Source organism: Artemia franciscana, chromosome 8 (assembly GCF_032884065.1).
Source record: "Artemia franciscana chromosome 8, ASM3288406v1, whole genome shotgun sequence".
Taxonomy (NCBI): domain Eukaryota; kingdom Metazoa; phylum Arthropoda; class Branchiopoda; order Anostraca; family Artemiidae; genus Artemia; species Artemia franciscana.
The window spans coordinates 36,273,078-36,299,871 of NC_088870.1; the positions used below are offsets into that span (position 1 = coordinate 36,273,078).

At 35.6% G+C, this 26,794-nt stretch overlaps 1 protein-coding gene across 1 annotated transcript in view; it reads left to right on the forward strand.

The window, feature by feature from the left end:
* Window positions 1–26,794, forward strand: part of LOC136030668 (cobalamin trafficking protein CblD-like) — a 62,754-nt gene that overhangs the window by 23,206 nt on the left and 12,754 nt on the right. The window contains exons 4-7 of the mRNA XM_065709736.1: window positions 4,094–4,281; window positions 5,948–6,089; window positions 10,471–10,607; window positions 19,266–19,485. Coding sequence (XP_065565808.1) covers window positions 4,094–4,281; window positions 5,948–6,089; window positions 10,471–10,607; window positions 19,266–19,485 — 687 coding nt within the window. The remainder of the gene's footprint in view (window positions 1–4,093; window positions 4,282–5,947; window positions 6,090–10,470; window positions 10,608–19,265; window positions 19,486–26,794) is intronic.

A 26,794-nucleotide genomic window follows, 5' to 3' on the forward strand; every position in this document is an offset into this window, starting at 1 on the left:
TAATGAAATGTAACAGGTAGGCACATCCAATAGAGCAATTGAAACGAGACATTTTCATTAAAAAATCCCAGAAATACCTCTTAATAGGGCGTAAATTTACATCTATGAACAACCCATCCTCTCTGGAATTGCTTGTTAGGGTGGGCTGGCCATTTATTGCCATGATGGCGTGAATATGCATAGTCTTTGCTCAAAGAAACATGGCATTTCTATTAAAACCTCTCAGGAATGAGCGAAGGAAAATTCTCTCATTTTTCCTCGTTTGCATGTTTTATATTTTAAAATGTGATCTTGCTAGCATCAAGATCTAAATTAATGGAATATAATAGGCTGGCGCATTCAATAGAACAATAGAAATGAGACATTTTCATTAAGACCTCCCAGAAATACCTCATAATAGGGCTTAAATTTACCTCTAATAACAACCCATCCCCTCCGGTATGGCTGGTTAGGATGGTTTAGACACATATTGCCACGGTGCGCGTGAATATGCATCGTCGTGGCTCAAAGAAACGTACCATTTTTATTAGATATTTCGGGAATAACCGAACGCAAAAATCTCTCTTTTTTCTTCGTTTGCATTTTTCGATTTTTTTTAAATGTGATTTTTCTAGTATCAATATTTAAATTAATCAAATGTAACAGGCAGGCATATCCAATAGAGCATTAAAAACAAGACAATTTTATTAAGAACTATCGGAAATACCTCTTAATAGGGCTTAAATTCACCTCTAATAATAAAGAACCCCCTATAGAATTGCTTGCTAGGATGGGCTAGCCACATATGGCCACAGTGGCGTGAATATGCATAGTCTTGGCTCAAAGAAACGTGGGATTTTAATTAAAACCTTTTGAAAATATCCGATGCAAAAATCTGTCTCTTTTTTGTTTGTTTGCTTGTCGCATTTTTAAATATAATTTTACTAGTATTAAGATTTAAATTAATGGAATGTAACAGACGAGCGCGTCCAATAGAGCAATAGAAACGAGGCATTTTCATTAATACCTCCCAGAAGTATGTCTTAATAGGGCTTAAATTTACCTCTAATAGCAACCCATCCCCCCTGGAATTGCTTGCTAGGGTGGGCTAGCCACATATTGCGACAGTAGCGTGAATATGCATAGTCTTGGCTCAAAGAAACGTGGCATTTTCATTAAAACCTCTCAGAAATAAGCGAATGCAAAATCTTTCTCTTTTTTCTTCGTTTGCGTGTTTCATTTTGTGATATGTGGTTTTGTCAATATAGTAAATGTATAAAGTACTAAAATATGAACTGAGGAGGTATGAAGTGAGGGCCTTGGATAAAATTGTCGAGCTTCTGGAAGATGCAGCTGGACGGCATAATAATAGAATATTTTACCTGCATGTTAATACCTTAAAAGGGGGTAGTCAGTCTGGACTTGTCCCAGTTAAAGATAGGAATGGGGGCACAATTATTGATAAGAAAAGAGTTAAAGAGAGATGGGCAGCACATTTTTGGAATATGCTAAATCGAGATAGAATTGCAAGAAAAGATATAGAGGAAAATGAAAAAATTTGTGATACCTTGGATGTGAAGGAAGATTTATTTTGTGACGAAGAATTAGTCTGGTCTCTGTGGGTAGCAAATTACTTTGTAATATGATACTTTTTAGACTGAGTGATGCTGTAGACAAAGTTTTAAGAAAATAACAGTGCTGTTTTAGAAAAGGTAGAAGATGTTCGACCAAATTTTCCCTCTTAGGTTAGTAATTGAGAAGTGCCTTAGTTTTCAAACAACTTTGATCCTCAGTTTTATAGATTATGGGCAAGCGTTCGATTCTTTTAATAGAAGAGCTTTAGCAAAGGTCTTGTATGGTATAGCAGACAAATACATTAAGTGATTAGTGATATGTACGAGAATAATGCTGTTGTGGTTAAGGTAGGGAATGAGGTTGGCAGCTGGTTTTGTATTAAATCAAGAGTTAAGCAGGGCTATGTTCTATCCCCCTTTATATGGATAATTTTTATTGACTTTGTCTTATAGAGCTCAGCAAAAGCAATGAGAGACCACGGAATCAAATGGGGAGGAAAAACTCTTCTGGACTTAGATTATGCTAATGGTTTAAGCATCCTAGATGAAAGTGCTAGCAAAATTATTTAACTTTTAGAGGTTTGCAAGTTCAGAGTGCTAGAATAGGTTTGAAAATAAATGTTAAGAAAACTAAGTCACTAAGGCTTGGAATAACTGAAGATGAAAAGTTAATGTTGGGTAAGAAAAAGATTGATCATGTGTACAGTTTTACTTACCTTGGTAATATTGTTAGTAAAGACGGTGGGAGTAGTGAAGATGGTAAAAGTAGAATAGCCAAGGCTAAAAAGGTTTTTTCGCCGTAAAAAAAATATATGGAAGAATAGGAAGATAAGTCTGCAAACCAAGATTAGAGTTTTAGAAGCTATAGTGATGACAGTGGTCAAATATGGCTCGGAAGCTTGGGTTCTCCGAAAAGCGGACGAAGATCTGCCAGATTTTTTCCATGGAAATTGCCTATGAATTCTTCTGGGTTCTAAGCTGACTGATCGTATTTCAAACAGTGGGCTGTACAGAAAATGTGGTTCAATATCACTTTCTATGGCTATAATGAGAGAAAGGTTGAGATGGCTAGGGTATGTTCTGCGGATGAAGGGTGACATATTGCCAAAGATTGTCCTTTTCGGTCAGCTTTCTAACGCTAAACAGAAATCAGGTCGTCCGCGGTTGGGGTGGGAGGATGTCATAAACTAAGATTTAAAGGAAATGGAAACTTCCTAGGAGGGTGTAAAGAAGGAGGCTTGGAATAGATTGGGCTGGAGGAGGAGCGTGCGTATCTTTGTTGGTCTCAGGTGGCTTGTTGCTGTGGTTAGTTGTTAGTAGTAGTAGTGGTAGTATTAGCGTGGAATCGCTGCCTTTTTGGTAAATTGATCATCTTCCTATTCATTTTCTGAAAGTTCGAGATTAATATACTGAGTCATTTCTGAGTTACGCCTTTTTGACAACCCGTATGCACTGAATGTCCATCGTCTTTTTGGAAAGTAAAGGTCAAACATGCTCACCTTTCTCAGTAACATAAAGTATCTCTAAACAATGAACATCCAATTTCCAATCAAATGGGCCCCATCTGAAGTTTATACGACCACACATTCTATTAAAACCTTATATCCCTTCAGGGCATAACTTACAGCCTTTGCCTCTGGGAGATTTAGCCTGGAGGTATTGTTATATATTCTTTGGAATATTTTGAACTAAATGATCAGATTGGTCTGAGGAAAAGAGAGTGTCGGGAGGGGGACATATTTGCCCATTCATCACTTTTCATTCTTAAAAGAGAAACTAGAACTTTCAGTTTCCGATCAAATGAACCTCCTCAAACGCTTATACGACCACCCCTTTCATAAGAGCCTTATACTCCCCCCGGTCATAACCTACAACCATTGCCCCCTGGTTTGGGATGTTGTTTCAACTCCGAAGGCTTTGTTCTATCGAAGGCATTTGAGCAAAAGAGGCCGTGGTGGGGGGGGGTCTATTTACCCTCTGATCACTTTTGACTCTTTAAAAGGGTTTTCGAACTTCTGATTTCTAATTGAATGAGCCCCTTCCGATGTTCATACGGCTGCTCCTTCCATAAAAACCTGATGAGATATTAATGGGCAACTAGTGTAACTTACAGCTCTTGTCCTGTGATTTGTACGGGGGGGGGGCTGTCATGCCCAAAGATGTGAGCAATATCGCTGTCTGTAAATTTTGATTGGATGTGTTTTTAAAAATTATGGCCGTGGGGGGGGGGCTAGTTGCCCTTCAATCACTTTTGACTCTTTAAAAGGGCTTCCAACTACCAATCGAATGAGCCCCTTTCAAAGTTTCAACGACAACTCCTTCTATACGAAGCTTCCTGGCCTAAAAAAAATATTGTACCCGCATCGCTCTTTGCTTAGGCAGCGCTATTGCGCTGCCTATTAATGCCAGGAAAGGTTTATTTTTTGTTCCTTTGCTCTCTTTCTTTTTGAGGGAAGCTGAGGCGGTGCTATATGATGAGCTATTTCCAATTTAGGTAAACTTTTTGTTATATTGATTAATAATTATTCAAGGTATTTTAGAGCCAACAATACACCATTTGGATGTAAAACATATACTTTTTGGGCCTACGGATTCGCGCTTGCCATTGCCAGGAAATATTGGTTTCTCGTTCCGTCTTCAGCAGCAGTTGCCATTGCAGAAGAACCAGAAGTCAACGAAACATTGTGATGTTCTCACTGGAGAAACAAACTACGACAGACAAGTAGCTGTAAGTGTTGTCGTCTTTTATCAAGAAATAGTAATATATAGTATGAAAAACGTATTGGAAAATAGTAATATTGAATGATTTCCAAAAAAAAATGAAGTAATAGCGATAAATAATTGGTAAGATTTATGAAACTTATAGCGACTCGTTCACTTGTCGAGTTTATTTCTTTTTAAGTTATATTGACCATAACAGTGATATATGATACTATAGTTTGAAATTAAATAATTGGAAGAATCTTTTCAAAATATAGCTTTAAAATATGAAATTGGTTACTGGTTCTGAAAAAAAAATCTTTCGGGTCTTTAACTAATAATTTTCATTAATTTCTCTTTTTTTATGGTAATACTAACCATAAGTGTGACATTATGTATGATTATTTTAGTTTCATTGAAAGGAAAGTATTTATGGGTTATTTCCAAAATATGAAAACTATTCAAAGACTCATAAAAATCGTTCCTTGAAAACAAGAGTATCGGCTCCTCATGAGTCACCAACTTTTTTCGGGGGAGGAGGGATTAAATTCACTGTAACATTGAGATGTGAACATTTAAAAAAAAGTTTTAAAAGTAAATCTTTTGGTTGAAAATACGACTTTCAACTGCGAAGCTTATTTATGGGTCCCTGCGAAAAAAAAAAAATAAAAAAAGATAATAAATGTCTGCTGCTCTTGACTCCTTGTAACTTATTGTTATTTTTTTAGGCAAACAGACCATAATGGTAGCACTTAAATCATCTAAATTTTTGTATTAATCATTGCTACGATCTTTCTAAATACAAATTTAAGCATAAAAATTATTTAATGGCGCTTAAAACAGTCGACTGATAGAGTAGGAAATAGGTTATCAAAGTTCTTTATTTTTTAGGTCTAATTAGGCAAAACAGATCCAGTTGTATAATAACCTGAGTTTTAGTGATGTGAAATTTAATTTCACACTGCTGGCTTCAATCTAATCTTTACTAACAGTTTATTGTCACTCGGAGAAAATATGAGCGTGGACAAAAAAATAGTTGCTCCTTGATTTGTATAAATATAAAACATGCTACGAAATTTTGAGATGCAACCTCCATGTGTAAAACGAGACATGGTTAAGCATTTTTCTGTGGATAGTTTTTACCATAATCCTGGGCAGAAAATAAGATGAAAAAAATATATAAATAGCGATAATAAGGGAAAGTAAATACCCCGTAGATGTCTTGCTATAACAAGTGCTCGTAACATTTTATACCAACATGGGCTGCAGTCTAACAAACACTTATTGTTAAGAAAAAACTGTAACTGTTTTCTGGCCCAATAAAAACTATTCAAAATTTGTCCTTTCCCCTCCCACTTCTCTACGAATTTTTTTATTTTTTTATTTTCTGATATTATTTTTTGCTGAAATACTGATGGAAAAGGACATTGCTCCTGTTTGAAGATCAACCTTCCGGCTTTGACAAGAAATTATTAATTAGTCATAAGTCATTACCAAAATTGCCTTTAAAATTCTAATAAACTTGTTCTAATTGACCCTTGAAAAACTACCTTTTAAAGTTTATGTTTTTTGTGACAACTAATCAAGGTCTTTGAAACCATGTCAGCTTTAAGACCGGTTTAGAACACCGCTAATTAGATATGTATAACTCAATTTGCAAGAAAATTTGTTTATTATCCCTTATTTCTTTTAAGATATTGGATCAAGAACTCCGACGTGATTTTGAAGATACGGAGAGCCTTGAAGAGCTGTATGAAGAAGAACTGAAAGCTCGATCAAAACCAGGGGAGATGCTGGAAGTCAAGTTGCAGGAATGCCCAGAGCTGCTCAAAAAAGGTAGTTGTTATGCCCCAGCAAAAATTAGCAAACTTATGAACATGCTCATGAAATCTACCTGTATTTTATGGGCAGAGGTTTGTTTATCAGTCCGGATATCATGACTGAAGTTTGGACAGAGATTCTTTAGACCTATCTCGTTGCTATTTGTTTGTTTATCAGTCCGGATATCATGACTGAAGTTTGGACAGAGATTCTTTAGACCTATCTCGTTGCTATTTGTTTGTTTATCAGTCCGGATATCATGACTGAAGTTTGGACAGAGATTCTTTAGACCTATCTCGTTGCTATTTGTTTGTTTTGTCAGCAGAATCCTTAATTTCAAACTAGTTGCTAATTTTAGACGCTCTGATCCTTGCCACAAAAATTAGTAAGCTGTAATTTCTTTAGCTGTTTCCGGTTTAAGCATAGGCACTGTTTCTGGTTTCTGTTCTGTTTTCAAAGTACCTTTCTCTGTTCTGTTGGCCTGTTTTTTATTTACCTGTTCTGTTTTTGTTTTTATAATAGCTATTTTGTCTTGTTTCTGTTTTTTTTCTACCTGTTTTAAATCTGTTCTCGATTTTACTTTAGTGATAGAGAATGAGATATTCAGAACCTTCGAATTTACACAATAGTGTTTTAAATCATAATTTGAAATTGGGAAGAAGTGTGGTTACGCCCCATACAGTTTTTGGAATTTGAGCGTCAATATAAAGAAGAAGTAAGTAAAGTAATGGCACTCAGTGTGTCTAACATATCAAATAGTGCTTCTAAAACTGTTTCAGCTACGCAAAATTAGGGCCTAGGAGGCAGAGGAGAGTAGGTATGTGTGTAAATGGGAGAACGGTAAAGCTATAGTTTATTTTCACTAAAAGAACTTATTTCGTACAGTATATTATTCAGTCGATTGAGCAGCAAAGTTGCACAGATACTGTCCAGGTGAAGCAGAATACAAACAAATACCTTATTACTGTATATCTTGGTTATATCGGTAGGGTATCTGCATCCGAAATTATATGGAAAGTAGTCTGCACCTTTCATCGGGAGAAATTTAATTTAAGCGTTTTTATTGATGTTATGCTGCTAGATAACAGTGAATTGCTATTAATATCATACTAGCTGATGCATGGTAAATACCGAACATTAATTGCAAATTTTCTTAAATGCTTAGTCAGAGAGGAATGTAAATGTATTGAAGTCTTTTTCCAGTAGAAATATATATTTTTGCTGGCAAATCTTTATTGCATCAACATAACATGATAGTCAAATATACTTTCTCTCATGCTACTAAAACCATCTCTAAAAAATCAATGGAAAACCTTTCAAGGAAATGCCTGTGTGTGTGTGTGTGTGTGTGTGTGTGTCTATGTGTGAATTAGGGTCGCTTTGGCCGGGTGACTTTGTTACAAGTTTCAAACTGTGCAGGAAAAGTTTTATGACCCATTTTTAATACAATGCAATTGTTTTATCGAGTTTTTATTGGATATTTCAGTCTCAATAACGTAAAAATATAATTTTCCAGATGATGAAAACATGTTATGTCCATTTTTGGAGCCTATTCTTTTGGGTTCGTGCCCTCAAACCAATCTACATTAAGGCTTCATTGGCCCTAGGACTTGTGGGGTTTTTTTTATCAAACATTTTATATGACATTTTACATTTTAATAAACATTTTATTAATTTTATATGAATCGGATTTTTTTTTTTTTGGGGGGTGTGTGTCAAAATGGTTACTAGTAAGTAGTGGCAAATACCAACTACTTTCTATTCCTATGTTTCCTATGGTGACTGATTTATCCGATAAAAGCTTATAAATTTTCTGCAAAACAAGCAAACGTGTGACAAATTAGGTTATCTCTCTGGTATATCATGATGCAATAAAGCAACGGCATTGATACTGCAGTTGGTGTTTGGTTTTATAATGAAATCTAGCTAAATCAAGTAGTATATTTATTTCAAAAAATAACATATGCTTTAAGTTCAAACAGTTATAATAAAATACAGGTAAACCAGGTTATTTATTTTTAAAATATGAATTTAAAAGGTTACAGTAAGATTAACTGTAGAGAATAACTAAGGTTATAAATGGACACAGGTCAAGAAATCGTACGCATTCTTTTAATTTTCTTCTTTTAATGTTATTTTTCAGCTGGGAAACCAGGTCCATTATTACTCAACTAGAACAGCTCAGAACGTCCGAACACCTTTTCCCATGTCCATACGATCTACCTTTTCTTTCAGGCACTTTTGACTTAAATGTTGGTTAGATGTGCCTGAAGATATTAAACATATTAAGGAATTGTCTGAGTTTGTGTTTCTAGTGAAAGGACTTTGTTTTAGTATGCATGGGTAAAAGGATTACCCTCCAGTCATATTTTGTAGATGTACAAAAATGAAAATGACTATTTTTGTGTGTATTTAAGTTGTTAATTATTACTAATTTTCCTTAGTAAAGTTATGCATATTTAATGTTTAAAAGTAAGATTATATCGAGAATTAACCCTAAAACAAACCTCGTTGAGGTCTCTGGGTATAGAGTTGTTAATTAAAATCCGTAGTGTCTGTAATGTTTTCTTTTTCTCTGTGTTTTCTGTTTTTCTTGTTTTAATAAACTTGGGGAAAGTCGCCGAGGATTTCAATATTATTTTCACTCAATGGTGATATGAATATATGCAGGCCTACATCAGATTCAAAAAGTCTAATATAGAGATTCAGTTTTGAATGTCGGATTTTATATTTTGTATATTTTAGTTTTTGGTTGACAGAATTATTGGTCCAGTCATTCATTGACGATGAAACTCTGAAAAACAAAGAAAATTATGTTTTCTTTTTTTCTTTTATTCTTTTCCAATTATATTATTTTTTGGGAAATTTAGTAATAAACTGGAACTATTGAATCGACAATGTATGTCGAAAAGGGTTCTTGTTTGGTAAATATTTAGTATTTACATATCCAGTAACATTTTTAATGTTTGGTTAAATATTTGGCTTTTTGTTTAATTTTAAGGTTAATATTTAGGTTAAATTTTGATCCTTTAAATCGATGGTTTATCTCAAAGTTTTCAATCGATAGCAACTTTGATAAAACCTTATTTTGCCAAGAAATGACAAATCTGTATTTGTCAAGAATGACAAATTTGCAAAAAATGACCTAGGTATTTGTCATTTGTATTAGTTTTAAACAGTTTGTGGTAATGAACTGTAAGGATTGCCTCAGGCCAATAGTACGCAAACTTGAAAAATGGAATTATGCTTATTTTAAGCGTGGACATGTTAATAGTAATTGTCCGGGATCAATTTTCAGCAGTATTGTATTGTCCAGCGGATATTTCCATGGGGAGGGGGATTTTTCCGCCCGATTGTCTGTCATTTTATCTTCTCTTCTACAAAGTTATCTTCTCTATTTCAATGCGGAACAAAATTATATTCGTTTTGCCGGGCAGAATTATATTCGAGGGCCAAAAGGAAAATAACTATTTTTTGTTTGTTTCAAACTGATGAGACATCTATTTATATTTGCCTTATTATTTTTGTTATTTCAATGATAATATTTGGTTCTTTGGCAGATGTTCCTTCATGATGCATTATTCGCATAGGCCCGAGGCCAAAGCCGATAAGTAAAGAGTAGAGTGCGGTTTTTTAATTGATTTTTTTAACTAATCTGGCTTCTTTTTGGCCAAAAAGTATGGGAAAGTGATAGGTGACAAATTTCAGGGCCGGCTCTTAGAAAATAATTAACTAACGCCCTCTACCAATTCTCAGAAAATATGTAAATTCAAGAAAGCATTTCATACCTGTCTCTTAGTTAAGCTATTGTAAATTAGATTTTAATCTATATTCCCCTTCATCTCCATTGATACTTATAACCCATAGTATTCTTAATTTCCGTTATTTCTCGGAAACTTTCCGGAACTTCATCAGAAGTATCAATCATCTTCATCTGATCAAATAGCATACTAGGGTGCGGAAGATCAAACAAATGCTCTGCCACTGCTGATTCAAGAGTTTTTGTTTTTTTAATTATATTTTAAAGAACTATCTGTTGTATTTTTATGTTGACATAATCCATTTCTGAAATTTTGGCAGTTCTTCCCACATAAAATTTTCCACAAGAACAAGGTATTTTGTATACCCTGCTTCTTACACTTTTTGGATTAGTATCTTTTCCGCTATTCAGTAAAGCACTATAGCTAGCTGGGTTTTATTGATAGACATATTGCTCTATAATAAGTCTAAAATAATGAGTAGACTAGGATTCATAACTTAGAAAGCTCTTAAATACGAACTTTAGTGGAAACCATGTGACGCGTCTATTGGCTATGTTTCGTTTTTAGCATCCCTAAGCAATCTTTTGCTATCTCTCAGCAAGCTCCGTACTTATGTATTCTTTTCTTACTTGTAGATTTTGCTACCTTACTTCCGGCTGTGAATGTAGCTAAAAGCAATCTTTCCGTATTAACGTTTACTCAAAAGACCATACATGATATGTCCAGTTGGAGTGAAGATACTGAAGAGGAAAGAGAAAAACTAACAGAATATGTAAGTCATACACCTTATTTTAGACGTAAATATAAAAAAGGCTCCACATTATGTTGAAGATGTGATGAAAGTGCATATGTGAAAGTCCGCTGTTTTATGTCAGTTGTCTGCAGGGAATTAGGACCGGAAATAATTTTTTTTTCAATATGTCATCAGAAATTTTTGTTTGTTTGATTAAAAAAAAAGGAAAAGAAAACTTAAAATAGATGCAGAAGTAAAGAAAATACTGTATACAGAAAATGACGTCAAAGATTTTGTACCTTGAATTATATTCGAGGGCCAAAAAGAAAATAAGTATTTTTTGTTTGTTTCAAACTGATGCGGCATCTTGTTTTAGTTTTGCATTATTATTTTTGAAATCCCAATGATAATATTTGGTCCTTTGGCAGATGTTCCCTTCCCAAAGCTTCTGCAGTTCCTAGGTTGGGATTAAAGGATCATAGTTAAGGCTACCATTCTCACGGCTGTGATGTGATTGTAGCTAATGAGGCTCTAAAATCCGTCCCTAGACAGCAGTGGAAACCCGTCAGCGCATCTCAAAGTGACGAAGTGGTGTAAACACCATTTAGCTCCACGCTGAGCGAGATGGTGGCAAACGCGCTCCGGGTGACTCGAAAGATTGGGGTCCTTGTGGTGAAATAGATCCCCATGAAACATCTATGGATTTCATACCTTGTAAAAATTTGAATATTTTTTGTCGCGAGCAGGCGACTCGACTTCAAGTATGGCGCCGAAGTTGAAAAATAAGCGAGCCATAACTATAGATAAACCCTTTAACACTATTTGGCAAACTAAATTAAAACTAAACATCGACTGCTAGAATGTGCAATCTGCCAAAAATGAAACTACTGAAGTCCTCCTCGCGCACGAAAGAAAAAGATACATAACCGATGTACTCTGCCTTTCTGAAACAAGAATATATGACTTTAGCTCCACGCGGAGCGAGATGGTGGCAAAAGTGCTCCAGGTGACCCGCAAGATTGAGGTCCTTGAGGTGAAATAGACCCCCATGAAACATTATTGGACCTCAGATCTCGTAAAAATTTGAATATGGGTACGGCGTCCCCGGTATGCGACGTGGCCCCCATATGGGCGCGGGTGTAGGGAAGTAACCTAGTCCATCATGCTACGGCGTTCCCGGCAGGCGACGCGACTTCGAGTATGGTGCTGAAGTTGAAAAAAAGCGAGCCATAACTATAGATATACCTTGTACCACTATTCGGCAAACTAAATTAAAACTAAACATCGACTGCTGGTATGTGCGATCTACCAAAGATGAAACTACTGAATTCCTCCTCGCGCATGAAACGGAAAGACATAAAATCGATATACTCTGCCTGTCAAAATGTGGCTTTAGTGCAAAAGTTGTTTCTGCCCCTGATTCACTCCAACAGTTCTGTCTCTTCTATTCAGGAGTAGAGAACAACTTAGGACTCCACGGTGCAGGATTTCTACTAAGCCAAAGAGCCAGAAATGATCTTTTAGAATGGAAACCAATTTTCCCCCGCCTAGCCAAGATTAGATCCAAGGGTAGCCAAGCTAGCAAATCTGTACTGTCAGCCTATACTCCTACGCGTGATGCACTAGACGAAACGAAAAACGATTTTTACACAGAACTACGGACCGTGACTTCAGCTATAGCCGCACGAGACTACCTAATTGTAGCTGGAGACTTCAATGCAAGAGTGGTACCTAAGGACCAAACCACTAGCAAAGTGCTTGGTAACTTTGGATTAGGTCAACGTTGTGAAAATGGCGAAAGGCTAGTCAATTATGTCCTAATGAACCAATTGACTGTTTCCAATACTGTTGCCAAGCCACCTAATAACTTGGTACTCCAGTGATGGTGTTACAAAAGCTCAAATTGACTATGAACTCATCCGACAGCGGTGGAGAAGTTCTGTTCTAGATTCACGTTCTATTCAGGGAGCAGTTAGTGGATCGAAATCTGGGTCAGATCATAGACTGATCATCACAAAAATTCTCCTTCGTCTTGCAGTACGTAGAAAGAATAAAACAAAACCTCGCATTGATAGCAGTAAACTCAAGGATGAAACTGTCAAATATGCCCTCAGCTTAGAACTGATTAACCGCTTTGATGTGCTAGATTGGGATTCATTAAGCCTTGAGGATAAATGAGGATTGTTCGAGACAAATATGTCGGCGACAGCTGGTAAGTTTTTAGGGAACACAAAGCGAAACGACAACATTGGGTCTCTACCAAAACGTTTTTCTTAGTTGAGCAAAGGAAGAATATGATCGGCCCCTTAGAAGCAATCAACGACCTTCGTAAGCAACTTTCACTATTTAGCTTAAAAGAAAACCCCTAATACAACACAATGGTGCCCAAATTGGAAAAAATCTGCCCTTGACCGACTTGGATTACGCTGATGATGTCGAACCCCTCTCTGACCCTAAACATGCTCGAAAAATGCTGGATGATATTATCGAACGGTCAAATCTCATTGGACTTAAAGTATGCGCAGAGAAACCTAAATTCATTATCATGAATCATCCGACCCAAATATCTGTCAGCGTAAACTTAAATCAGCTAGAAGGGGTTGAGTGCTTTACCTACATAGGCTCAATACTTTGCACTGATGGCTCTTCAGACTTAGACATCCAGCAAAGTAATACATAAGACGCAGTTTACTTTCGTGTCCCTTCGAAAATCCCTTTGGAACCGCCGATAAATCTCTATTCAGACTAAATGTCGAATCTATACGGACATGGTTCGAACCATCTTACTCTATGGATGCGAAACTTGGTCCTTGAAGCTTCAACACGAGAGAGCACTAGCTGCCTTCGAACATGGATTCTTACGCCAAATACTTAGAATTCGCCGGCAAGATTGTACATCTAACTCCAATATGCGCCAACTCTGCAATATTAAAAGAGATATGTCTACCACCCTAAAAAAGTGCCGCTTAGAGTGGCTGAATCACGTCCTGCGGAGACCACCAGAATCCATGCCCTGTCGAATCTTTCTAGTTGAGCCCTACGACTCGTGGAAGAGGCATCAAGGAGGGCATAAGAATAACTGCTGGACCCTGATCAAGTTTGACCTGCATCTCATTGGTAGCTTTAAGAAATTTGGACATAGAGGGTCGGCCCAGTGGCTTCTGTTTGCAGAGCTATGGGCAGCAGTACGTGAAACCTGCTCCAAAGAGGTCATGAGAATCCTGGATGCTGGGTGAGGCAGAAACGCCTATATCCCGCCACAAGCACAAGTAATTAAGTTCCTTCATGATGCAGAATTGCATGGGCTCAAGACCAAAGCAGAAAAGCAAAGAATGGAGCACAGATTTAATTTACCGTATTATTTTTATGTGATCCAAATGACAAGATTAGATGTTTTGCAGGCTTTCTAAAAGATGTAGTAGACGCCCTTAATGCTTGCGACAGAAACTTCTTTTCCAAGTTCCCCCGTACTGGTCTAAGATTTTCAATATGCTCCTTATTTCCACCAGCGCGGCTGAAACCATCTTTCATACCCCTAAGCCGATTGAAAAAAAATTACCTTTCCTTCGAATATATCTAATAAATAGATTTATTACCACCTTAGGTTTATCCAACCCCCACTCTCGTAGTGAAAAGCTCTTTTCGAGACTTACAATTTAAGTGCTATCCAGAATATTCATAGACAGTTAGGAATTGAATGATTTTTTGATGGTTATAAGACTGAAACCAATCAACTCAATAAACTTCCAACTCTAAATCTTGCACGGGTATATTGCACGACCTTCTATTGTGAAATAAAATCTTTGAACTCTACATGTAAATCTAAACTTATTCATATCTAAAGCTGAATTTAATCCCACGTAAAACGGATGAATTTGCAGCTTGGGCAGTACTGTATGGGTAGTCCAAATTTCCCTTTGTAATATTTTCAAAAACCAGCAAACCACCAACTCCCTGCATAGTGCCTTACAGGATTATTCTATTCACCATGATGAGAAGTCCTATGGATTGTTTTACAAACACTATGAATTTGGACAAATATTCTGTTTGTAACCTTTACGTGTATCTAGTTGGTTGCTATTAGTTTAATACGCCATTTAGTTGAACCCTTCAACCAGCATCCAAACTTGTAACATAAACTGTTCAACAAAATTAGCTGTAGTACCACCATGTCGTCTTTGGCTACTAATGGTGGTATTTTTTTTCAGTCCGAACCGTTTGGACTAAAGCCGAAGTAGAGGGCCGATTGGCTGCCTGAATTCAAGTGAAGAATTATTGTGGGCTATTGAAACGATTAAAGTTAAAGGTTTCAAGCCAAAACCAGTTCTCCGTAAACCGTAAGCGTCAGGCTGTAGATTGCGATGGAATGTTTCAACTGCTTTTGTTTTATTTATATATATTTACCGGGACAGGTTGTAGTCCTGTGTCCCAACCTTCTGGAAGCAGAAAACGAACTCGGAAGCTTACATTCTCAAGGAAAGCATCAATCCACTTTGCTACCATATGGTGTTTGAAGGTCAAAGAATTTTATAATAACAGGGGGGAAAAAATCATATGGAGGACAGACTTATATTGGAAATGTTCCATTGTGATGGCGTTATTCAGACGGCGGTGAAATCGTAAAAATGCAATAGAATTTGTTTATCTATTAAAGAAAAAAACTTAAGTGGAAATCCAGACAAAATGAAAATCAGCAAACTGAAGTTGAAGGAGATCCACTTTATAATCAAGCTGCATGTATCAAAATATGCTTGAATGCGTGTAAAGCACTAAGGAGGTAGATAGGTCAGAAGTACTTACGGAGAAAAGATCAATCAACTTTAAGTCTCCACAAGTCCTATAACTTGGATCAGAAAGAACTGCAAATATTAACTTTTTAGACATTTGTAATAGATTGAATCCTTTTACAGAGCCATGCTAGGGACTACCTACTAGCTGAGCTCGGAACTAAAGGTATACTTGACAGTTGTAAACAGCTTACTGTCAAGGGTAGGTTTACACGGGAACAGGTCAGACTATTCTGAATAAATATATCAAAGTTAGGTGTTTTCAATGCCACGGGTATAGTACTGTACTTCAAAAGGAAAACAAAGTTCAGTGTATCTTATGCCCCATCGTTCATCGTTCCCCATCGTTCTATTTCGCCTATTGTAACGGGCTTCTAAGCCCTGGGCATAATACTTTAAGTAGAGAGACAGAAGCTGTAAATTCAAAAGCAAGTAGTAAACGCGCAAGACAGCGTCTTGAAATAGTAGTAGCGCGTGAAATAAAAAATAAAAAAAATATTGTAAGCTGGCTAGTTATCAAAGAGAGCTAGAGATGATACTGCTCTGCAAAAATGGGGGTGGGGTCTGAGATCAAGCTACTATGTACCAGGGCTACCAATGTCCCAGATTTTCTGTAGGACTACTCAAAGTTTCCTTAAGTAGCGGTCTTAGATTCACAGATTTTTACCATTGAGCAGTGAAAAGTCACAGGTTTCAAAGGTGAAAGTGGGCGTAAATCTACTACAAATTGAGTTTGTCTGAGTTGCATTCTACAGAGTCTGGTTTTTTTTTTGCAAACTTGAGACTTAGCTGCAAGGAACTTTTAAATGATCTCTGTGTTATTGCATAGCAGTGGATAATCAACAATTATGCATCTGTCAAAGGTTTTTCGTTTAGAAACATGTGGCCTTAGCGCAGAATTTTTCTTAACTGCTAGCGGAGCAGTTAAAAATAGATGGCTCCAAAGGTTTTTCTTGTGTGTGATAAATAACCTCTTAAAGGATTTGTCTCAAGAAAAGAGCAAAATTTTATTACATGAAAGAATGGAGTATGGGAGCTTTCAAATTACAATGATAACTTTTGACTTTATTGGGATTGACCTCCGTATACTTATCTTTAATCACTGTATGTTGTACGTGCCATTTTCCACTATATATATATATATATAAATATATATATATATATATATATATATATATATATATATATATATATATATATATATATATATATATATGTATATATATATATATATATATATATATATATATATATATATATATATATATATATATATATATATATATATATATATATATATATATATATTATATATAAATATATATATATATTTATATATATATATATATATATATATATATATATATATATATATATATATATATATATATATATATATATATATATATATATATATATATATATACACATATATATATATATATATATATATATATATATATATATATATATATATATATATATATATATAGTTATTTATATTTATATATATATATATATATATATATAGTTATTTATATATATATATATATATATATATATATATATATATATATATATATATATATATATATATATATATATATATATATATATATTATATATATATATATATATATATATATATATATATATATATATATATATATATATATATATATATATATATATATATATATATATATATATATATATATATATCTGGCAAACTGAGATTTTTTGGCGTGAAAAAACAAACTAGATAGGTCACGAGTTGGGGAAACTCGTTTAGGGCCATAATTCTATAAAACACTTTTCATAGGAATGGCGACATATTCATATGCATTTAAAGAGCAAAAATACATGATAATATTGCAATGACATAATATAGTTATATAAAAGTCTGCAAACAGGTTAAAATCCATAAATGACAAGTTAATTTCCGAAGATTTGATAAATATATATTGTATAATTCAAAAGCGTTTTCAGATTAAAGACAAATGATATATGTAAAGAAAATTTTGAACTTTCAAAACTTATGTTAAGTAGGCTTTACAAAATGATTAAATAAAAAAAAAACAAGTTTTTTTAACGGGAAGTAAGGAGCGACATTAAAACTTAAAATGAACGGAAATTGCTTCGTAGCCTATATGAAAGGGCTGCTTCCTCATCAACACCCCGCTTTGACTCTTTCTCTTAATTCTACTTTTTAAAACAGTAAAAAACTTTAGCGTAAAGAGCGGGGCGTTGATGAGGAAGCAGTCCTTTCATATACGAAGTAATATCTGTTCGTTTTAAGTTTTTAATGTCGCTCCTTACTTCCCGTTAAAAAAACTTGTTTTTTTTTATATTTATTTTCTGACCGTTTTTGAGTCAATGCATGTTTTGATTTTGGCTCTCCGCAGAGGAATAATAAAATGAAATTTGCATATTTTCTTTCGGCTAAATGGCTTTCTCATAATTTTGATCGAATGACTTTGAGAAAAAAAGAGCGGGGGAGGAAGCCTAGTTGCCCTCCGATTTTTTGGTTACTTGGTTAATTAAAAAGGCAACTAGAACTTTAAATTTTTTACGAGTCTTTTTATTAGTAAAAGATATACGTAACTTATAAATTAGCTTACGTAATGAACTTTTGTATTCTCATGTTTTTATTACATATATGAGGGGGTTCGCCCCCTCGTCAGTACCTCGCTCTTTACACTAAAGCTTAAATTTTGTCCCAATTCATTAAGAATGACCCCTGAATCACAAAAGCCGTAGAATAAATAGTTGAAATTACTCAAAATACTTTAGCGTAAAGAGCGAGGTATTAGGAGGAGGTGAGCCCCTCATATGGGTAATAATTTCGTTTTGTATTAAGTTTTAATGCTGCTCCTTACTTCCCGCTAAAAAAAACTTTTTCATATTTATTTTTTCATTTTTTTTTTAATAATGCTAGTAAATCCTGCGCTCCCTTTATGGAAATTTTCTTCCCCCATGACATGCCTCGATGGAAAGTTCCCCCACCATATCCCCTTCTTCGCAACCCCTCCCCCAACCAAAAAAATCCTCCTGATAACGCCTGTACACTTCCCAATAAGCATTACTATATGTATAAGTGCTATATTACTATAAGCTCTGGTCGAAGTTTGTAACTTGTTGCCCCTCCCACGAGGACTGTGAGGGAGTAAGTCTTCCCCAAAGACATATTTATAAGGTTTTTTGACTACGCTGAATAAAATGGCTATCTCAGAATTTTGATCCGTTGACTTTGGGAAAATAATTAGCGTGGGAGGGGGCCTAGATGCCCTCCAATTTTTTGGTCACTAAAAAAGGGCACTAGAACTTTTGATTTCCGTTAGAATGAGCCCTCTCGCAACATTCTAGGACAACTGGGTCAATACGATCACCCCTGGGAAAAAAAAAACAAACAAACAAATAAACACGTATCCGTTCTGACAAAAAATACAAAATTCCACATTTTTGTAGATAGGAGCTTGAAACCTCTACAGTAGGGTTCTCTGATACGCTGAATGTGATGGTGTGATTTTTGTTAATATTCTTTGACTTTTAGGGGGTTTTCCCCCTATTTTATAAAATAACGCAAATTTTCTCAGGCTCGTAACTCTTGATGGGTAAGACTAAACTTTATGAAACTTATATATTTAAAATCAGCATTAAAATGCGATCCATTTTTTAGAGTTTTGGTTACTATTGAGCCGGGTCGTTCCTTACTGCAGTTAGTTATCACGAACTGTTTGAAATAAATAGATAATGCTGAAGGGCGTAACGAAAGGTGCATGATAGAAAATAATTAAATGGATTTCGAATATAAATATTAATTTTAAAGATTTACTTGTTTTGCTTAGTGACTGAAGTTGAATGTTTACTTCAATTTTCAAGGACTATATTTCTAGTTTTTTTTTTATAGTTTGTTGAGACAGCCAAAGAAATATGTCGGCGAATTCGCAGCCAGGGTCACTGGGCGGATTTTGTTGATCCAACTTCTGGTCGTCCATATTTGGGAGATTATACGCCAGCCACCTTCTTTGAAACTGATTGTCGGTACAGACAGTTTGGATTCACGATTGAGGACCTAGGTTGTTGTAAAGTCTTACGTCATCACAAATGGGGAACACACTGTTTTGTTGGTAATTTTTTTTTGTTATTCTTTCTTTGTCTTGAAGGACTTTCTATGAGGTAGTGGAGATAAGGATTGAATGTGTTGGCTCCAACTCTGAAGGTGGAGACTGCTTTTGAAGCAAACAAAAGAAAATGTAAATTAAATACAATTAAATTAAACAAGAGCACTATAAAATTCAGATTCTACATCAAAAGCTGCTGATTTAGCTGTTAAAATTTCACTTCACTGTCGTCATGCTAATATAGACAATTATTTGTCTATTATTCATAAAATTATATGCAGTGGTGTATATTAGCACTATGGCTATTAAAGAGGAGAGCCAGTAGATCTTTTGGTAATCTATGTCCAAATCTTGAACTTTTCTTCAGTTTTTAAGTGAATATATTTATTAGTTTTTAATCTCTTCATTCCAAGGAATTTTCTTGGACTAAGCCACTAATGTATGTACTGGGGGTTATAGCTCACTTCTCATGGCAGATATTTTCATTTTAACTTCTAAGATTCTATTCATATGCTCACTGGGTCAAAAAGGAGAGAGATGTAGTCATCGTGATTGCCTATAGGAATTTTCCGGGGGGGGAGGGTAATTTTTACAATGACTTATATTTTTGGCAAGATTAAAATAGTACTACTTCCTATTTTCCTATATTTGCCGATTTTTTATGTCTTCCTGTTTCTGAGGGGAGGGTGCATTCCCTCATGACTCAATCTGCCGTTGTTCATTTGGGAAATCCCCTACAAAAAGATTTGCATGAAGAACACTTTAAAAACCTTTGAAAGGATTTTTTTTTAAGACCCCTCCACCTGAAAAATATTTGAGGGAGTGCACTTTCTAGGGATGATAATCACTTGATGCATGGTTTTACAGATATTAAACTTTAATGTAAAAAAGGGAGTTGAAGAAAGGTGTTGTAGCCACCCTCGCGTTTATTTGAGATAAGAATCAATCAGTTATTGGTATCAAACTGTCAGCAAAGAGCGACCCTTGAAGCCGAAACTCTTTAAACGATGTTATGATTGTAATTTATGCAACAATAAAAACCTCTTTTCTACTTTTCTTTTCTCGAAAATAAAAATTATGTAATTTTAGAATAAAAGGGTCTATTCGAATGAAAATTTATAGATCTACCACCCATTTTTTTTAACAAAAGAGATCATGCCACGGGGAAGAACTGAATTTGTATATTTGGACCAGTAAGGCATCCATTTTGGACCAAATAGGGCCAAAATGTTACCAAGCAAAAATTCTGACAACAATTGATTCCTATATTTACTATATATACATATATAGAAAAAACTATATTGTATATACTATATATACATACGAATTAACTAAGTCACAAATTTATCAATCGATTTCTTTTCTTATAAAAATCCTGCACAATTCCCGACACTTTCACTGGATTTTTGGTTAGCAGCATTTGTGATGCTGCTTCTAAATTTACGAAATTTACAAAAATAATTTGTGATTTTAGAAAAAGGGAATAGACTCCCCCACAAAGGGGTGGGATCTTGGTGAAATTTATCCATTGAAATAAAACATATGTGAGACCCCTTATTCTCAGAGGCCCATACACGTGTGAGGTATTCCCTTAGTCCCTAAACATGCTTGTAGTGCATTAAAATTTAACATTTATCATGGGTAGTTTATCCGATAAAACAAAAGTGTATTGAATACTTTATAGTTTCAAAAAGTCGATTAGGTTGTTGGCAAACGGAATCATTTCTGGCGTAAAAGGCTTTTAAGGCCTTACAACAATGTTTTAGACTCATATTCTCAAACCTTCTATGAAATGTGTTTCAAATGAATAGAATGAGTTTTCAGATGTTGGTAAATTTAAGTCTGGTCTCTCTTTATTAGCAAGAATGTATAGGACGTGGGATTTAGTATCGGTGCTAAGAGGGCAAAAGTATCTGTCTGATTGCAGACATCTTAGTTTGTTTTAAAATTATTTCTAAAAGCTAATACAATAAATGAGCTCTTTTTCTCTGAAGAATTGGTCTGCAAACATTAAACTTCAATGTAAAGCTTGGGTTTTGAGTGGGCATTAGAGCATTTAAGACAATTCTGGGCATGATATTCAAATCAAATGAAAATAAAGAAAAGGGACGGAAATGATTATATACGCTAAAATTTGACATTTTGGCCACAATGCTGCTGTAAACAGCAGGGTAATGGGTTGGAAAAGCCTATTGATGGGGATTAGCTTTAAACAATGCAATTTTCAGCTTATGTTTTTGTGGCACTTGGTATTAACCAAATGACATATAGCGATCGCAAATTCTGTCGGTCTGTCTGTCCTGATTTTTCTACTTTAGGCACTTCCAGGTAAGCTAGGACGATGAAATTTGGCAGGTGTATCAGGAACCAGGCCAGATTAAATTAGAAATTGTTGTTTCCCCTATTCGACCATCTTGGGTGGTGGGCGGAGTGGGGGGACGGTTAAATCGGAAAAACTAGAAAAAAGAAGGCATTTCTAACTTACGAACGGGTGATCGGATCCTAATGAAATTTGATGTTGGGAAGGATATCGTGTCTCAGAGGTCTTATTTAAAATCCCGACCGGATCGGGTGACATTGGGGGAAGTTGGGCTGGGGAACCTATAATCTTGGAAATCGAGTGGAGGGATCGTGATGAAACTTGGTGGGAAAAATAAGCACAAGTCCTAGATGCGTGATTGACATAACCGGAACGGATCCGCTCTCTTTGGGAGAGTTGGGGGGAGGATTAATTCTGAAAAAGGAGGTATTATTAAATTATGAAGGAGCGATCGGATCTTATTGAAATTTGATATTTCGAAGGATATTGTGTCTCAGAGCTCTTATTATAAATCCTGGCCGTATCCGGTGACATTAAGGGGAGTTAGGGGGAGCTTAAATTCTTGGAAAACGCTTAGAGCCGAGGGATCGGGGTGAAACTTGGTGGGAAAAATAATCACAAGTCCTAGATACGTGATTGACATAACCGGTATGGATCCGCTCTCTTTGGGGGAGTTGGAGGGAGCGTTAATTCTGAAAAATTAGAAAAAAATGAGGTATTTTTAACTTACGAAGGAGTAATCAGATTTAATGAAATTTGATGTTTGGAGGTAAATCTTGTCTCGGAGCTCTTATTTTATATCCCGTCTGGATCTGGTAATATTGGGGAGAGTTGGGGGGGGGCAAACATTTTGGAAAACGCCTAAAGTGGAAACTTGGTGGGGAAAATAAGCACAAGTCCTAGATACGTGATTGACATAACCGGAACGGATCTGTTCTCTTTGGGGGATTTTTTTTTTTGGGGGGGGGGAGGATTAATTCTAAAACAAAAAAATAAGGTATTTTCAACTTACGAAGAAATGATCGGATCTTTATGCAATTTAATATTTAGAAAGATCTCGTAACTCAGACCTCTTATTTTAAATCTCGACCGGATCCAGTGTCATTGGGGGGGGGGGGGGGAGGCAGAAATTTTGGAAAACGCTGAAAGCGGAGAGATCAGGATGAAACTTAGTGGGAAGAATAAGCACAAGTCCAAGATAAGTGACTGACATAACCGGACCGTATCCGCTCTCTTTGGTGGAGTTGTGGGGGGGGGAGTATTTCGGAAAAATTAGAGAAAGTGAGGCATTTGTAACTTACCAACCGGTGATCAGATCTTAATGAAATTTTATATTTAAAAGGATCTTGTGTTTTAGAACTCTCATTTTAAATCCGACCAGATCCAGTGACATTGGGGGGAGTTGGAGGGGGGAAACTGGAAACCTTGGAAACTGACTCTCCTGGAAAACGCTTAGAGTGGAGAGACCAGATGAAACTTGATGGGAAGAATAAGCAAAAGCTATAGATACGTGATTGATATAATTAGAACGGATCCTTTCTCTTTGGGGGAGCTGGGGGTTGTTAATTTGGAAAAATTAGACAAATTGAGGAATTTTTAACTTAAGAACGGGCGACCGGATCTCAATGAAATTTGATATTTAGAAGAAACTCATGTCTCAGAGCTCTTATTTCTCTTATTTCATGTCTCAGAGCAGCCACCACTATTACCCTCGTCTGGACCATAAACGAGGGGTATTTCAGTAAAGAAAACTCCAATAAACTCACCTGATTCAATAACAGATAAACAAGATATAGCTTTACCCTGGAAATTCTGAGAAAGAAATTCAGTCTTAGCAGCATTAACATTAAGTCCTAGGCAAGTTTAACCCTAACATAACTACGACAATCAAACAGTTCGTGGTAACGAACTGTAGTAAGGAGCGGCACGGCTCAATATAATCGAAACTCTAAAAAATGGAAGTTCGAGGCAACGCTATAGCGTTAAATCAAAAAGTTTGTGGTAACGAACTGTAGTAAGGAGCGATCCGGCTCAATAGTAAAGAAAGTCTTAAAAAAGGAATTTTGATACCAATAGTTGAATCAAAAGAATCGCATTTTTACGCTGATTCTAAATATATAAGTTTCTTCAAGTTTAGTTTTATCCATCAAAAGTTACGAGACTGCCTTATTTTAGAAAATAGAGGAAAACACCCCCTAAAAGTCAAAGAATGACACAATCAGATTCAGCGTATCAGAGAACCCTGTCGTAGAAGTTTCCAGCTTCTATCTAAAAAAATTTGGAAATTTTGTATTTTTTTCCAGAAGACAGATCACGGATGCGAGTTTATTTGTTTTTTTTTTTAGTGGCGATCGTATTAACCCAATGGTCCTAGAATGTCGTGAGAGGGCTTATTCTAACTGAAATTTAAATTTCTTGCGCCCTTTTTAAGTGACCGAAAAATCGAATGGCACCTAGGCTCCCTCCCACGCTCATTTTCCCAAAGTCACTGAATCAAAATTTTGAGATAACCATTTTGTTCAACATAGTTGAAAAACCGAATAATTATGTCTTTCAGGACGACTTAATTCCCCACAGTCCCAGGGGAAGGGCTGCAAGTTAAAAATTTTGATCATTATTTACATACAGCACTGGTTATTGGAATGTGTACAGACGTTTTCAGGGGGACTTTTCCACTTCATAGGGGGTCGGGGAAGGGGTACGTGGGAGTATCTTTCCATGGAGTAATTTATCATGAGGGAAGAAAATTTCGATGAAAGGGCCGCAGGATTTTCTAGTATTATAAAAAAAAACAATGAGAAAAAAAAATTCAGATAGAAGCAAGGAGCAGCATTATAACCTAAAACGAACAGAAATTATTACGCATATATGGGGTTCATCTCCTCCACAATACCTCACTATTTACGCTAAAGTATTTTAGTCACTTCAACTATTTATTCTACGGCCTTTGTGACTCAGGGGTCATTCTTAAAGAATTTGGACCAAATTGAAGCTTTAATGTAAAGAGCGAGGTTTTGACGAGGGCGAGAACCCCCTTATATACTTATTAAAAATATACAAATATAGAATTTCGTTACTGAAGTTAATTTGTCAGTTACGTATATTTATTACTAATAAAAACGTTCGTTAAAAAAATAAAAAGCTAGTTGCTTTTTTAAGTAACCACAAATTAGAGTACATCTATGCCTCCTCCCCCACCCTTTTTTCTTATCAAAATCGTCCAATGAAAACTATGAGAGAGAGGGGGAGGATTCATTCATTAAACAGGTAATAAATAAAAAATGGTTACTACCTCCCCTAAAAAACAAAGCGTGTCCGAGGGGGAGATAGAGAAAACAAAATACATAATATAATAGAACACTAGGCCACCGACACCACTAATACCGCCACATTCAACTATAAATATGAAAAAAAATATCATTACTTTACTTCTGGGAACTACATATCATCATAACCCCCACAATGAATAAAATAAACGAATGAATCAAAACTCATCTACAAAAAACATTTCCTTAATGGTTTTTTGGAATATAACAGGTTCTCCAATACTCCTTATATTACTCGTCAAACTATTCCATTTCCGTGTACCTCCATATAAAACAGAAAAGCACAAACGTGGAGAAATGTCTCTAGGTACACTTAAATCAACATTACCCCTTGTATCGTGCGAATGAACAGAAGACCTAACGCATAGTAAATCAAACAGTTCGTGGTAACGAACTGTAGTAAGGAGCGACTCGGCTCAATAGTAACCAAAACTCTAAAAAATGGGATTTTGATATCAATGGCTACATCAAACGAATTGCATTTTACTGCTGATTTTAAATATACAAGTTTCATCAAGTTTACTGTAACTCATCAAAAGTTACGAGCCTGAGAAAATTTGCCTTATTTTATTAAATAGGGGAAAACAACCCCTAAATGTCATAGAATCTTAACGAAAATCACACCATCAGATTCAGCGTATCAGAGAACCTTATTGTAAAAGTTTCAAGCTCCTATCTACAAAAATGTGGAATTTTGTATTTTTTGCCAGAAGGCTGATCACGGATTCGTGTTTATTTGTTTGTTTGTTTTGTTTGTTTTTTTCCCAGGGGTGATCGTATCAACCCAGTGGTCCTAGAATGTTGCGAGAGGGCTCATTCTAACGGAAATGAAAAGTTCTAGTGCCCTTTTTAAGTGACCAAAACAATTGGAAGGCACCTAGGCCCCTCCCACGCTAATTATTTTCCCAAAGTCAACGGATTAAAATTCTGAGATATCCATCTTATTCAGTGTAGTCGAAAACCCTTATAACTATGTTTTTGGGGACGACTTACTCCCCCACAGTCCCCGTGGGAGGGGCTACAAGTTACGAACTTTGACCAGTGCTTACATATACTAATGGGTATTGGGAAGTGTACAGACGTTTTCAGGTGGATTTTTTGGGTGGGGGAGGGGCTGAGAAGAGGGTGATATCGTATGTGAATGACTCATCGTATGTGAATAATTAAAGCGAAATTTGCATATTAATTTTATTTTTTTGGCTTGAGGTAACAAACGAACTTCTATATTCGTACATTTTTATTACGTGTGTGAGGGGGTTTGCCTCTTCATCAATTCCTTATTCTTTTCACTGAAGTTCTAATTCCGCCGTTTAATTAGAATAAAATAGCTCTTTTGAAATTGCTAAAAATACTTTAGAGTAAAGAGCGAGGTATTGAGGAGGGAACGAACCCCCCATATACGTCATAATTTTATGTTCGTTTTAAGTTTTAATGTTGCTCCTTACTTTCAGTTGAAAAAACTTGTTTTTTTTATCGAATTTCTCATTGTTTTTTTAATATTATTGGAGAATCCAGCACCCATTCATGGATATTCTCTTCCCCCATGATATACTCCTCCATGGAAAGATCCTCTCAAGTAACCCTTCCCCCACCACCACAGAAAAAAATCTTCCTGAAAATGTCTCTATACTTCCCAATTACCAATCTATATATATAAAAGTAAGTTGTC